This window comes from Cucumis melo, chromosome 8 (assembly GCF_025177605.1).
Source record: "Cucumis melo cultivar AY chromosome 8, USDA_Cmelo_AY_1.0, whole genome shotgun sequence".
NCBI lineage: Eukaryota > Viridiplantae > Streptophyta > Magnoliopsida > Cucurbitales > Cucurbitaceae > Cucumis > Cucumis melo.
The window spans coordinates 9,980,798-9,995,741 of record NC_066864.1 but is presented as its reverse complement, the minus strand read 5'-3'; the positions used below and the strand labels follow the sequence as shown (position 1 = coordinate 9,995,741).

Genomic DNA, 14,944 nt, shown 5'->3' with positions numbered 1-14,944 from the left:
AATTTTGAGTCAAATGTTAGACACAAAGGTCGTGGAATGCAGTGGCAAAAACTAATGAAATACCCTTAGAGAAGCATGTTTTCCAGTCTGTCACGAAGCCTAGATTAGACACCTCCCCTATTACACCTTTCAATTTTTCTAAGAACCCCTGTATTAAGGCATCTGTTTCTCTATCAACTACTTCAAAGGCAAGAGGATAAATTTTATTTTTACCATCTAAGCAAATGGAAACTATCAACTAACTCTAATATTTGTTCTTAAGAAATGTTCTATCCATGACTCACATGGACCAACAACCATAAAAATATATTTGAAGAAACGATCATCTTCGAGTTCAATGTGAAATATTGTACCTGGATTTGTAAGTTTACGTGCTTTACCATATTTACGCAATAGATTATATAACTCTTCAGGAGACCTTTGCGCTCATTCATATACATTTTCTCTGGCATTCCATGTTGTTTCATAACTCATATTTATGTCATAGTCTTGTCTCATGTCTTCTATGATATCACGTGGTTTGTATAATCGAGTGGCTCCCTTAAATTTGGACATTATTAATTCTCCAACAACCCAAGATTTTACTTACCTATGGTCACGATTCAAAAACACAAGAGAACAAAAACGAACTTTGACATACTTTTTAATCTTTAATATATTTGAATCCTTCAATCTCACCATTCGCAATCTCCAACCACATGTGTTGTCAATGTATCTAAAAAAAAGAGCCTCTTTTGTAGACTTTTTTACTACAAACTGAAATTCTTTTTAATTGCCAAGACACTTAATCTCATTGACAAATCTCTCTTGCAAAAATATATTTGTCCTACATCCAACTCCTCACTTGTAGAGCTTTCTTCGAACCAATCACTTCTTTTTGTCTTCAACTTTCAGCTAGAGGAGTTGTAGTGAACTTTAAGTTTTCCTTTACAATCTTTTGTAGGAGCATCTCTTTGTTGTGGGATGTCAAATGATTCATTGTTCATCTCAACTGACTTTCGTGTAAAAGTATCATCTTTTAAATCATATGACTCATATGATTCCCATATAGCCGAAGTGGTCCCTATCATGTTATCATAGAAGCCAACCTGAACCGAACCAATATAAACTTCATTCTCATCTAAGGTAACTATTGTAATTGGAGGATGAGGGTTTAAGTTATGAATTTGGTTGCTCTCAAATACTGAATTGTAATCTTCATTTAACACTTTCTTGCTTTGATTGCTTCTAGGCTCAAATGAGACATTTAGGGGGACCTCCAATAGATTTTCACTAAGAATAAAACTTCAAATCACGGTCATTGCTTAACTCAAATGGAGGATCTTCATTTTCCACTTTTATCTCATATCTGCATCTTATGTCAAACTTTGTAGGGTCAACTTCTACAAGGTCATATAATTTAGCCTATAAGTCTTTGTGTGTTATTTCTTTATTGACGACAATGCCTTTTAACATGCCTCTTTCATATTTTCTTTGTCCCTCATCCCATGCACCATCATAACGCACTAAAATTCGAACATGTGACATCCTTAAACCACCTTAAACTTTTTAGTTCCTGCAAAAATTGATCTGAACTTGGAAGTTGACATATCACATAAAAAAAAAGTGACTTATTTGCAGGATTAAAAAACAGTAGATAAAAGCTAAATAAAACATGCATAGTTGAACCCTAAATAAGTATATGACTAATTCAGCCTCATTTAAAGTTTGGAAACTGCAAGATGTTTACAAGATTTCGAGATGCAAAAAATAGTAGCTAAAAGCACCCTAAATCACATCAGTACAAGTATATAATTCATTTGAGATTAAACATTTGAACTTAAGAATCTATGAGATGCCTGCGAGATGTTTGCGAGATGAAAAAAAATAACAAACCTATAAACCATGATTAGTAAGTTAATCCTTCACAGGTTGTTCGTAACCTCGGCTGGACCAAAATATCATTTTACCATCGAGACTACATCTCGTTCCTTAAGTCCTACTGATCCACTATTGATCAATTAGTTTAAGGTCGAACCTATAAACCGAATCCCTCTCGGGCCAATGAGAGGGTGAGGCCCCAATTTAGTTCTTAAGGACATAATATATCTACTAACCTTAAAGTGGGTAGGAGCAAATTTCGTCTTGCATCCTATGTCCCTACCATCCACCTGGTCTTACCCTTGAAATGGGAGATTTATTAAGCCAACGCTAATAATTCACTACCCTCACCTATGCAAATCTAAGGATATTTCATTTGAACAAAAGTTCATAGTTAGCTAAAAATTAAGATTAAGTTACTTAGGTCATTATAATTGAAATAGTCAGTCTGATATAAACAACGATGTTATAACTCAAAAGCGACTATTTTATGGTTCCACTCTTTATGTAAACTCTTTACATAGGATGTCTCTACTTCCATGTCTCTATATGAACAATTTAGAATCACATCATTTATACTAACTACAAAGAGGGTCGCATCATAGTGTTACCAAAATAAAGTGCCCAAGCTTATTCATATACTATAGACCGTTTGAGCTATATACTCAAACTCTATTCATGTTTATGACTCTACATAAAGTTCAAGTCTATATTAGATAGGCTTGGTGTAATGACCCAACTCCTTATGCTAAGTCGAAGTCATTACTATTTAAGAAGAACATATAAGTTTGTAAAGTTTTGAAAATAGAATAAGCCAAAACCTCAAGCTTTCAAATAACATAAAATATTTAACAAAGAAAATGTGAAACAAGCGTAAAACGAAGTCCTACCTCGGGCCCTATCTACTTTTAACGAAATAAAATAACCAATAAAAATAAATATAAGAAAAAATGAAATGCAATATTAAAACCCAATTTTTGACACAAGTGGAAGCAAGCGTGTCCCTATGGCCCACCACGATCACTTCTGGTCATTCGCCAGCTTGCCCTTGTTCCAACCTCTGCCTCTGCCTGAAAAAATGGAAATGGAAAGAGTGAGCATAACAATACTCAGTAAGGGACCCCCTACTAGTCCCACTAGGTGCCTGTCAACTTCTTATTAGAGCCCTGAAAGTGGTACCCCTAAATTGGCACGTCCCCAAACACGTGCAACATGTGCCCCCGTAGGGACAAGCTGGCCCTTGATAATTCCCAAGGTACCTAAGACGCTCGGGCTGTGAGCGATCCCGTCGGACCACTCACGTCATGTCTATGTCAATGTCAATGTTAGACTGGTAATCGCGTCAGACTACGCAGTCATAAGTGGGAGCGACCCCGTCGGGTCTCTCCATCATGTCTGTGTCATAAAGGTGGTGATTCCGAAGGACACCCATGTGGGTACGACTCTAATAAGAAGCTAACATACACCCTACACATCGCATGCACACGACATCTCATCAATCATATCATAACTTGTCATGCATAACATAATTCCATCAATTCATGCCATAACATATCAACTAGAACGTACGAACCCTAGCACATCATATCCGTCATCCTCAACTACTACTATGTCTCTAGAACGAAGACAGTAGCATCGACAAATTATTTATGCTAACCATGAAGTCAAATTAGCAGGCAAAAATGGCCAAATCCATCTTTCTCTCTCTCTACACTCTCAAGACGGGTACTTAGCCATCATCAATACGTAACCATAAATTCAAACATGCAGTTCCTTTGATGTAAAACGAAGGTCTAGTAGGAGAATCTCTTACTTGGAGATTACTCGACAAGTCCTAGCAGTAACAACACACTCCCCAAGCGGCGAAAGTCTTAAAGGATCAAAAGTCCTCAATTTAGTAATTTACCCTCAAGGGAATCTGGTCCAAAACTTACTTGAGGTGACTTACCTAAGATCAAGGTCGGACTTGGTTTGGAATTTGTTGGGCAAAACCCCAGCTCGGCTTCCAATTAGCTGAGTCAGTTTAATCCAACGACAAAATTAGTTAGGGTCAAACTACCTTAATTGGATAGGTAAAAATAAAAAAAGCGACCTACCGAGGCTTACCGAAAAGTGTGGGTCAAGCTGGGGTAGTTTATTTTTACCTATCCAATTAAGGTAGTTTGACCCTAACTAATTTTGTCGTTGGATTAAATTGACTCAGCTAATTGGAAGTCAAGCTGGGGTTTTGCCCAACAAATTCCAAACCAAGTCCGACCTTGATCTTGGGTAAGTCACCTCAAGTAAGTTTTGGACCAGATTCCCTTGAGGGTAAATTACTAAATTGTGGACTTTTGATTCTTTAGGACTTTCGCCGCTTGGGGGAGCGTGTTGTTACTGCTAGGACTTGTCGAGTAATCTCCAAGTAAGAGATTCTCCTACTAGACCTTCGTTTTACATCAATGGAACTGCATGTTTGAATTTATGGTTACGTATTGATGATGACTAAGTACCCGTCTTGAGAGTGTAGAGAGAGAGAAAGATGGATTTGGCCATTTTTACCTGCTGATTTGACTTCATGGTTAGCATAAATAATTTGTCGATGCTACTGTCTTCGTTCTAGAGACATAGTAGTAGTTGAGGATGACGGATATGATGTGCTAGGGTTGGTACGTTCTGGTTGATATGTTATGGCATGAATTGATGGAATTATGTTATGCATGACAAGTTATGATATGATTGATGAGATGTCATGTGCATGCAATGTGTAGGGTGTATGTTAGCTTCTTATTAGAGTCGTACCCACATGGGTGTCCTTCGGGATCACCACCTTTATGACACAGACATGATGGAGACACTCGACGGGGTCACTCTCACTTATGACTGCATAGTCTGACGGGATTACCAGTCTGACATTAACATTGAGATAGACATGACGTGAGTGGTCCGATGGGACCGCTCACAGCCCGAGCGTCTTAGGTATTCCCTTGGGAATTATCAAGGACCAGCTTGTCCCTACGAGGGTACATGTTGCTGTGTTCGGGGACGTGCCAATTTAGGGGTACCACTTTCAGGACTCTAATAAGGAGTTGACAGGCACCTAGTGGGACTAGTAGAGGGTCCCTTACTGAGTATTGTTATGCTCACTCTTTCCATTTCCATTTTTTCAAGCAGAGGCAGAGGTAGGAACAAGCGCAAGCTGGCGAGTACCAGAAGTGATCGTGGTGGGCCATAGGGACACGCTTGCTTCCGCTTGTGTCAAAAATTGGGTTTTAGTATTCTATTTTAGTTTTTCTTTTGTTTATTTTTATTGGTTATTTTATTTTATTAAAAGTAGATAAGGCCCGAGTTAGGACTTCGTTTTACGCTTGTTTCACATTTTCTTTGTTAAATATTTTATGTTATTTGAAAGCTTGAGGTTTTGGCTTATTCTATTTTCAAAACTTTACAAACTTATATGTTCTTCTTAAATAGTAATGACTTCGACTTAGCATAAGGAGTTGGGTCGTTACACTTGGAATATTAGTTTATTGGATTCAAGATTATAGTATTCAATTTTCACTAAGAAGTCCTCAATAACCACTTTATTGAATAGAATATAATTTTAAACTATAAACTACGAGTTTTAGGACATAAATTCCAATAGTGGAGACGTGTCACGCTATAATTCACCTACGTGGCAACATAACCAGGTCGCAAACTGGGTCATAGGTTAGATCCATTCGGGTTCTCGGGTTTGGACCATTTCTTCTTCCTTTTTCCACGCAAAGATCCACTCTTTTCCAAAAAATTATAGAAACCATCCTCTGTATCGGCTAACTTGAACACTTCAGCTTTGGAAGTCAATTTGAAGCCCGATTTTAACCCAAAAAATTCCTAAAAGATTAAACAACATTCTTGACTCAGCCAAATATTTGCAACTCAATAATTACATCTTTAAGCAATTAAATTTGCTTGAAAAAATTGCCAAAACTCAAGATCCATTATTTGAGCATCCATAAACATAAAAATCAAAATTAACGACCACCACATGAAATTGAGACAAGTTGATTGAAATACGAGCATCACAGTGGAAGTAAATCAAGACAAAACACTTTAATTTCATCCAATTAACATGAAATTGAAATTGAGAAAAAGTTTAATTTAAAGAACACTTACCTTAGAATTCAAAACTTTTCTTTGTTTCTTGATTGTTTTTATTGATTCCAAGTCATAGACGACCAGAAGAGCCTTCTCAACTATTTTCTGGCTTTAGAATGTGATTGTGGGATCGAATCAGTGATTAATTTTATGTGTTTTTTTAGAGAAAATGAACAATATGAAAGGTTCATATTTTCTCCAAAATTTTCTTATTTTCCTCTCTTTCATAATGTTTTGTTCGACTATTTTATTGAATTTTAGATCGAATTAGAACTAAAAAAGGAATACAATGGTTACACCTAAAAAATAGATTCAAAACAATAATTGGTAAAAAAATAAAAAGTAAAAAATTTCTGACATATGTCGTCAGGAGTTGAAGCTCCACAATTCTCGATGATTTCACTTACGTGTCAGGTGTTGGGGCCTTTCCTCATGCATGAATGTGTCGTTAGGAATGGATCACACTTGATGTCGTACTATGGTGCATCGAGAGTAATATATTCTTGATGTCTTGCATCCTCGACGTTAGGAATTTCTCTTTCGATGTGGTTTTCTCGATCACATCTCCAACGACCAATTAGTCGTCGAGACAACCATTCCCTATGTCTTTTTGTATATATGATCTCGACGACTTTATTTCTTGTAGTGTATCGTGATTTTGTTTAAATTGATTGATTGTTCTTTATTTTCATTTAGGATTGTGTGTTTGAGTTTTGTTAACTATTAAGGCATGAAAAAGGAACTTGGTAACTTGGTAAGAAAACTTTTGTGCTGTGTGATTGTGTGCTTTTACTTGCTTCGAATGAGCAAAAATTAAGTTAGGGGTGGGATAACGCTTGAAATACGCTATCATTCTTTCACTCATTTGTGTCCTTTATATTACTTAGTAAGTTTAAATGTTGATTTAGGTGTTCGATGTCCTAGTGATTGAGTAGCCAATTTGGAGCAAATCAGTGCTAATTAGAGAGAAATTGGGATTAAGACAAGATAAGGTTGAAAAGTAGATCTTAGCTACAAATTTTCCATCGAAAGTACAACCCTATACTCACTCTACACTTAACAAGTGCTTTTTCCTAAGAGTTTCACTTTGGATGCACAGGACTAGGTGTTGAACACTCAATCGAGGTGTCGCGACGGTCTAAACTCAAGAAATTCATCTGTCTGCTTTAAGTACTACGATGTCCATCCATGCGCAATGTTGCACTTTGACGCAAATTACTAAGCGTCGCAACAGTCAATCGAGGTGTTGGATGACCATTACAATTTTCTATAAACACCCCATTTCTATAATTATTTTAGAGAGATTTCCATGACCCAATTTAAACCTAATTTTCCAGACATCTTCCTCTATGTTAGAACACTTTTACTATATTGGATGAACAATAGAAAAACTGTGTTATTGATCATTTGTATTTTCGGCTAAATAAGTATAGGTTTGCTTAAGTTAGAGTATTGAACTTTTTGTCTTTCTTTTTAAGATTTATGATTCTTAAACACTATAATTCTTCAAGTATGAATGTTATTTTGATTTTATTCTACAATCTTGCTTAGGTAAATGATCGGACAAATCTACCATATATGTTTGAATAATTGATTTAGAATTTTTCTTCTAATACGTAATCGTTAAGTTGAATTCAATTGGAAGTAACAAGATAAGTTGGGTTGCATTATTGGTTAGGGTTTCGATAAAGAAGTATTCTACCAACTAACTTTGATAGCTTCATTAAATTAGTCAATTAGATAGTGGAAATTGATTAGTTACTTATTGTGCCTTTAATTTTAAAGCACATTAATGATAATTAGGAGAGGGCCCTCAATTAATTTGAAGTTAACGTGATTACATGATTGTTCAGTTAAGGTTCTAAGTAAGAGTATACAAGTTAAGCTTGATTGTTTATGTTGCATTTTTTGTTTGATTAATGATATGAAACGAAAGAAGAATCAGTACTCATCATACCCCTAAGCTATGTTCCCGTAATTGATTGATTTTGACATCTAGTGCAATTTTCTTTGTCCTCATACAATTTGCTTCACATTTTCTTGGTTACTTGTTTATTTTATGCATTTGATTACTTCAACTCAAATTCCCCTCTTTCCCATTGATTATCTACTACAAGTCTTTGATGTCAAGGAAAAACACCGGAGTAGAACGATATGCATCAAAGTAGAAGTTGGGATAGTTTAGAGAAGAACGCAAATGAGTTTGGTGTTTTAGTTTTGTTTTATTCGAATGAATGAGATATTACGTGAATGGGTTTAGGGTTTTTTTTAACGTGAATGGGATCTATTTTAGGTTTTTTTATTCTTTTGGAAGGTAAAATTTAATGAAGGGTATTTTTGAAAATTCACCCTCCAATTGTCCTAAAAATCAACTTTTTCAAAATCAATCCCAAAATTCTTTTAATCCTCCATTTTTTTGCCTATTTTTGGAAATTTTCCACGATGTAGTTACTCTAACCACCACAAAACTTTGAAGTACAATAACATTTTTTTACAAAAGTTAATCACAAAATTAAAAATAGCCAAATTAAGGCAAAAACTAATCTACAAATTGAATTAATTTTAAATAAGGCCAAAATTCGATGACTACAAAATAGATTTAGTTAGATTCATTTAAGAGGAATTTATCTAAGTACAATAAACTCTAAAAATACCAATAGAATATATTTTGGGAGAAAAATTGTATAATGATATATCATTTTTAGCTCTTACGTCCCAAAGAGTTTCACTAGAAGAAATCTGGTCTTTAATGTCGGGTGGAAAAAATGAAAAATAAGCTTTAATGTCGGTTTTCAAAAGGCGGATGTTTAATGTCGGTTTTAAACCGACATTAAAGCTTTATCTTTAATGTCGGTTTAAAACCGACATTAAACATCATGTTTTTTAGAACCGACATTAAAGGTCTTTTTTATTTTATTTTTTATTTTTTTAATTTTGTAAAAAGTTGAATTTTTCTCTCTCTTACTTTACTCTTTTCTCCTTTCTTCTCTACCAAACCCTAGACTTTACTCTTTTCTCCTTTCTTCTCTACCAAACCCTACGAAAGAAGGTTTTCTCTCAACATTTCTTCCCTTTCTTCCTTTCTCAATCTCATCACTTTCTAATCTCCCCTTGGCTTCCAGTCAAAACCTTCATATTCCCCACCTTCACCATCGCCGCCGTGAAATCCGCCTTCCAGAGGCTCCGAATATATAAAAACAGACACACAGATAGAGGAGTCCGTTCCTCCGGCGTCCATATGTCTGCCAAGGACCGTCTCGACCTTCTCATGCTCTCCCGCCGGACTATGTCCGAGATTGCTATTACTAGGCCTTCTTCAACGGCGGCCTAGTAATAGCAACATCTTCTTTCACCTTCCACGGTGACACCATCTTCGCTCTACTCGACTGCTCAAGCTCCTCCCCTGTTTACTCCCCAACCGGTATGTTCAACGACCGAAACAACAACAACAACTCATCTCGAGTGTCGCTTTGCGACAGCAGCCGAGGAATGCCGATTTGTGGATTCTTGTATGGGTGTAAGCCAATAGTGAGCCTTAATATTCCAATATCAGGATGTTGTGTTTATACACCTGTGAATTTTGGGCCTTCTTTTGAGATGGATTTGGAGAAGCTTAAGTGTGGTTCTTATTCTGGGTTTTATAGCTTTAATGGAAGAGAAACAGATGCTGAGAGCTTGAAATATGGAATTGCTATTAAGTATAAATTTGCAATTGATAATGTCTATCCAAGTTGGTGTTCGAGTTGTGAACAGAGTGGTGGGGTTTGTGGGTATTCAGGTCCCGTTGGTTCGTTTATATGTAATTGTCCTCCTGGATTTAATACAACTACTAATTGTTTCTTTGGAGCTTCTTTCAATGGCGTTTCTAAGTTTCTTCCATTCCAACTTCCATGTAAGTTTACTTCCAACCCACCTCCTTTTACACCTCTGTTTTTTCTGCCATTCTTGATTATCTTTTACCATTTCGCTTTTTTAAATTAATGTTTGTTTGTTTGTTTTATTATTGTTTTCGTAACCATTTGATTTTTGGTGTATGTTTATATTAACCAAAAGAGATGAGTTTCTAGTGGAATTCTAAAAAATTAAAAAACAAGTTTTTTAATATTATTTTTCTATGTTCTCAATTCTTTGTCTTTGTCTTTGAAGATATTGGTAAAAATAGATGATAAAGCAATACTTTTAGTTGGAATAATTGTTGCTAACTTGTAAAAAAACACACACACACCCACACAAAAACACAAAAACAAAAAATCAAATATGTACAAATGCCCTACAGTATGAAATTGTAAACTAATTGTTAAATGATTAAAGTTTTCAAAATGTTTTGTTTTGTTTTTCAAGACGTGAGTAAAAGACGCTAACTTTTTTTTTTCTTTTTTCACATTAAAATGTGTTTGAATTAATTAAGTCTAGTTTGGTTTGTAAAAATTGTTTTAGAAAATAAAGAATTCAGAAGAAACAAAAACAATTTCCTCTTCTATCACTACATCTAAAAACATGTTTTATTTTTTAATTTAAAATGATATGAATTCAAAACTTGTATTTTATTGTTAATTTTAAAATGCAATAGTGTATTTTAAGGTCGTAATTTCTAAAAACCAAATTAAGAAATCGATAGTTTATTGTTTTAGAAAATGGGTGGTATATTTCAACGGTGATTCTTTGAAATCTTTTTGTGTTGTTAAACATGTTTTAATTATTTTTCTTGTTTTTTTTTCTTTTTTTTTTTTTTGAAATATAAAAACTAAAATTCAACCAAACTTGTTTATTTAAAAAAAAATTAGGGTATTCCACTGAAAATTAAAAATTTATTTAGGATTGTTCAAATTGTTTTAAAATGAAAAAAGAAAAACATCTCATAAGTCATAACTTTAAAGTTTATTCTCCAACAAGGTCATTGACGAAAAAAAATAGCAATCTGCTTGCCATGGTTCTGATGCCTCAAAAGTTTGCCATCTGCTTTACGCTTGGATGTTGCTTCATCATTGGATCCTTTTTTGCTCTCAAGGGTCCGAAGAATCAGCTTGCACATATGTTCTCAAAAGAGGTATGCTTGATATTTCTTTCATTACATTTCTATCAAAACCCTCTCGATATTTTAGCTGATTCGCTTCTGTTATTTGTTCCTTTGTTTCATGATGCAGAGACTTCCTTTTACAGTGATCTTTATTGGTAGTATGTTGGGCACCTTATATGTTTCCATGGGCCTCCACAGCTATATTCTGTCAGTTTTCTTCTCTGTATTACAGGTATTTAAACAAAATACCTTATCTTTCTTCATTATTGTGCAAACTTTTATTCCCATCATCCAGTTAGTATCTCTCTACTTTAGATTAGTGATGTAATTAATTTTAATTAGTTTTCTTAATTGTTAAGGTTTAGTTTCCTAATTGTCTCAGTTAAAGGTTTATTTTCCTTTTCAGTTTCCTAATTGTCTTGTTTAATTTCCTTTTTAGTTTCTTAATTGTCTTAGTTAAAGATTTAGTTTCCTTTTTAGTTTTAGGTTTGTAACCAATGGAATTAGGCTATAAAAAGGCATCTTCTCCGTCCTTTTCTATTCATTCAATAATTGAAGTATTTTTTAAAAGAAACAAATTTACCAAGATTTAAAGTATTAGTTTAGGGTCCTTGAACTTTAAAAAGCATCTCATAGGTTTGTGAACTTTTAATTTATTGTCAAAGTCCCGTTGGTGATGGAGCTGGTGATGGAGCTGTTCAGTTGTATTGGGAAAGGATTCTGGGACGAAGCTTAGATTTAAATGGCCAAGTTCATCAAATTGCCCTCAAGGTAAAAAGTTCTGGATTATGATTCTACTAGAAAGCTGTCTGTGACAACCATCTTAACCTGGACGACTTTTTTGTGGATACTTTAATGTGAATGTATTTCCAGGCCATAGTAAGCTTGTGGGTTGGTGCTGTGATTAGTAGCTGGTGCAATTTCATAATTGTCTTGTATGTTGGTAAGTGTTTATAGATTTTGCTTCTCAAAACATTTACATCTTTAATTTCTTTGATGATATCATTTACCTATAACCACTAAAGAGATTTAGAGTGTTTTTGGTTGATTTAGATATTTGATATCATTTAGATATTTGTACAATAGTGTTCTTTGAGCGTTCCGATATGTAGATAACAATTGTTTTTGTCGTGCTTGATTGGATGTAGATAACTGTATATTTTTCCAGGTCATTTTCTACTAGAGGAGGATGATAAGTTTCTAGATAAGGTTTGAGCTACAGTTCAGGAAGAGGAATGTCAAGCCCTTGCTGCATTTGGTGCCTGTTTCCAATATTAATAATTGTTTGAAGAAGCATTTTCGAAACCTTTAAAATGTCGTGATCTTTGAATTTATATAATTCTGTTTGGTTGCAGTTAATTTTACAAGCGTGTTTTCATTGTTGGTGGAACCAGACTTGAATAATATGGGATTTATGTGCTTTAAGATATGAATGGGATTTATTGTTGCTTTAAGATATGAATGGGATTTATGTGCAAGTGCTAATAGCATTTTCATTGTTGGTGGAATCAGACTTGAATAATATGGTTTCCTACGGAATGTGACTTGTAGTTTCAAGTTTGTAGTTAATTTCACTTGTTGGATTCAATGTTGGTTTATAAAAAATGGACAATAATACAACAATTAAATAAATATAAATTTCTAAAAATGGACAAAAACAAGCCTTTGATGTCGGTTTTAAACTGACATTATTGGCCTCTTTAATGTCGGTTTTAAAACGACATCATAGCCCAATCGACATTAAAGGGCTTCAATAACACTATCAAAGATGTCGGTTTAAAACCGACATTAAAGCCAAACCGACATTAAAGGGCTTCAATAACACTATCAAAGATGTCAGTTGAAAACCGACATTAAAGGCCTTTAATGTCGTTTTTAAACCGACATTAAAGAGGCCTTTAATGTCGTTTTTAAACCGACATTAAAGTCCAACCGACATTAAAGGCCTTTAATAACCCTCGCAAAGATGTCGGTTGTCAAGTGACATTAAAGGCCTTTAATGTCGGTTTTAAACCGACATTAAAGGTCAAATTTCTTGTAGTGTTTAAACCGTAAGACCTATACTCAGCTTCATGTTGCCTTGAGTGTGACCTGTTTGTAGGATCAATAGCATGGTGAATAAATACTCCTAGTAAGTGGAAGAAGAATATGTGTCAATGTATCCTACGGTTTATTAGATATTTTTTCCTTAGATATCATATCCATTATTTCTTGTAGATGACTAAAACAATCATTTTAAAAAGTTTAGAAACAAACATAGAATAATATACTAAAAATTACGGACCAAAATAAAATTTAAGCCAACTAAATTATGATAATATAGCGTTAAAAAATTGAAATGCTTATAAATTCTATAAAAAAAATATAAAGTATTATCAACTAAATTGATATGGTAAAATAATAAGCAAGCAACAAAATTTTTAATTCAACTAAATAAGTTAATGAGTAACTAATAGTTACAACTTCTTTTATACAGAAAAGAACTAAAAGATTCGTAAATATATTATCAAAGAGATATTGAATTAAAAAAATTATTTAAATTCAAATTCAAATTTCTAAAAAAAAAAAATACACTTTTCTATATAATTAGCGTATAAAAATAACAAAAGTCCGGAAAGCAAAAGAAAAATAGGAAAAGATAACCTTCCCTTCAGAATAACAAACTTATCTATAAATCTGACAAAATGACCTTTTGCAATTTTGAAAATATTTTAAGATGTTTTCCATTTAAAATAATTTCTCTAAATTATTATTTATTTTTAAATTTCTTATTAATTATTTAGGCACAAAGAGAGTGTAAAGAAGTAGAATTATAATTTTCTCACCTCTTGTAGGCCACGATATATAATAATAATAATAATAATAATAATAATAATAATAATAATAATAATAATAATAATAATAATAATAATAATAATAATAATAATTTCTCTTTTATATATATTTTTTTATTTGTTGTTTCTTTTTCAATTATTTTGGTACAAAAACAGAGTGGTAATAAAGAAGTACAATTATGATTTTGCCTCGTAGATTGTTTTGAGTCATTTTGTGTGGGCACACAAATAAATAATCACGTGTGAAATTTGAGAGAAAGTTAAATGTCCCATTCCAACCAAAACTCGTCTACACCTTACAAATCAATGGAAATGAAACTAGAGTTGTATAAGATTTCTTCCATTCTCAACCTCCCCACCACAATAATATTCTCTTTACTTTTAGATAAAGAAAATCTCATATATGTGGCAAATGACATCATCATTAAGAGTGTCGTGATTGATATAGTCATAATTGGTTGTTTATTTTTCTTCTTTACTGTTTTGTGTAAACTAGTGTATAGACTATGTGTATACTTAATTGGTAGATAATGAATTGAAAGTACATTTTCAAGGCCTTTGGTTAGTAATATTTTAATACACACGTATACATATACATGTGTGTACATATATGTGTATTCATACGATATTTTTGAAGAAATTTGATTCGTGGAGTTAACTTGTGTTGATGTTGTATTGTTGTTGATTTGATGCGATGTGCTTTGATCTCTAGAATTTGATCTTCTGATTCTCTCGACTGGATGCTTACGTTTGATTTGAGGAAGCGGAGCACGTGATGTTCTTGAAGTTGGAGTATTTGAAGAAAATTTGTATCTTCAAAGGAGCTTTAATCTTCGAGGGTGGTCGACTTCAGGAGTTGGGCGTCTTATAACTTTTGGGAGAATTTTCTCAAGACCTTCTGGAGTTCAAAACATTTTTCCCTACAAATGTAGAGAACTCCTCTATTTATAGAGTTCCCAGATGGGCTATTATAGACTTGAGCCTGGTCTGGTCCATGGACCATACTCATGGGCTCAATCACATGGGTTTGAGTCATATTTAATTTTGGGTGAAATTAAGCTCATTTTTTGATTTAATTGAATTTTAGCCCAAGTAAATAATATTTAATTGAACC

At 33.7% G+C, this 14,944-nt stretch overlaps 1 protein-coding gene across 3 annotated transcripts; it reads left to right on the top strand.

Moving 5' to 3' along the window:
- Nucleotides 1–8,870: 8,870 nt before the first annotated feature.
- Nucleotides 8,871–12,530, top strand: LOC127150494 (protein transport protein SFT2-like). Of its 3 annotated transcripts, XM_051088332.1 has the most exons (5): nucleotides 8,871–11,026; nucleotides 11,124–11,228; nucleotides 11,662–11,767; nucleotides 11,870–11,939; nucleotides 12,165–12,530. In XM_051088332.1, the coding sequence occupies exons 2-5, from the start codon at nucleotides 11,173–11,175 to the stop codon at nucleotides 12,209–12,211; spliced, it is 279 nt and encodes a 92-aa protein (XP_050944289.1). In that variant the 5' UTR covers nucleotides 8,871–11,026; nucleotides 11,124–11,172; the 3' UTR covers nucleotides 12,212–12,530. The 3 variants fall into 3 exon arrangements, with proteins under 3 accessions (XP_050944289.1, XP_050944290.1, XP_050944288.1); XM_051088333.1 differs by lacking the exons at nucleotides 11,662–11,767; nucleotides 11,870–11,939 and having other exon boundaries at nucleotides 8,925–9,871; nucleotides 10,873–11,026; XM_051088331.1 differs by lacking the exons at nucleotides 11,662–11,767; nucleotides 11,870–11,939 and having other exon boundaries at nucleotides 10,754–11,026.
- The last annotated feature ends 2,414 nt before the right edge of the window (nucleotides 12,531–14,944 follow it).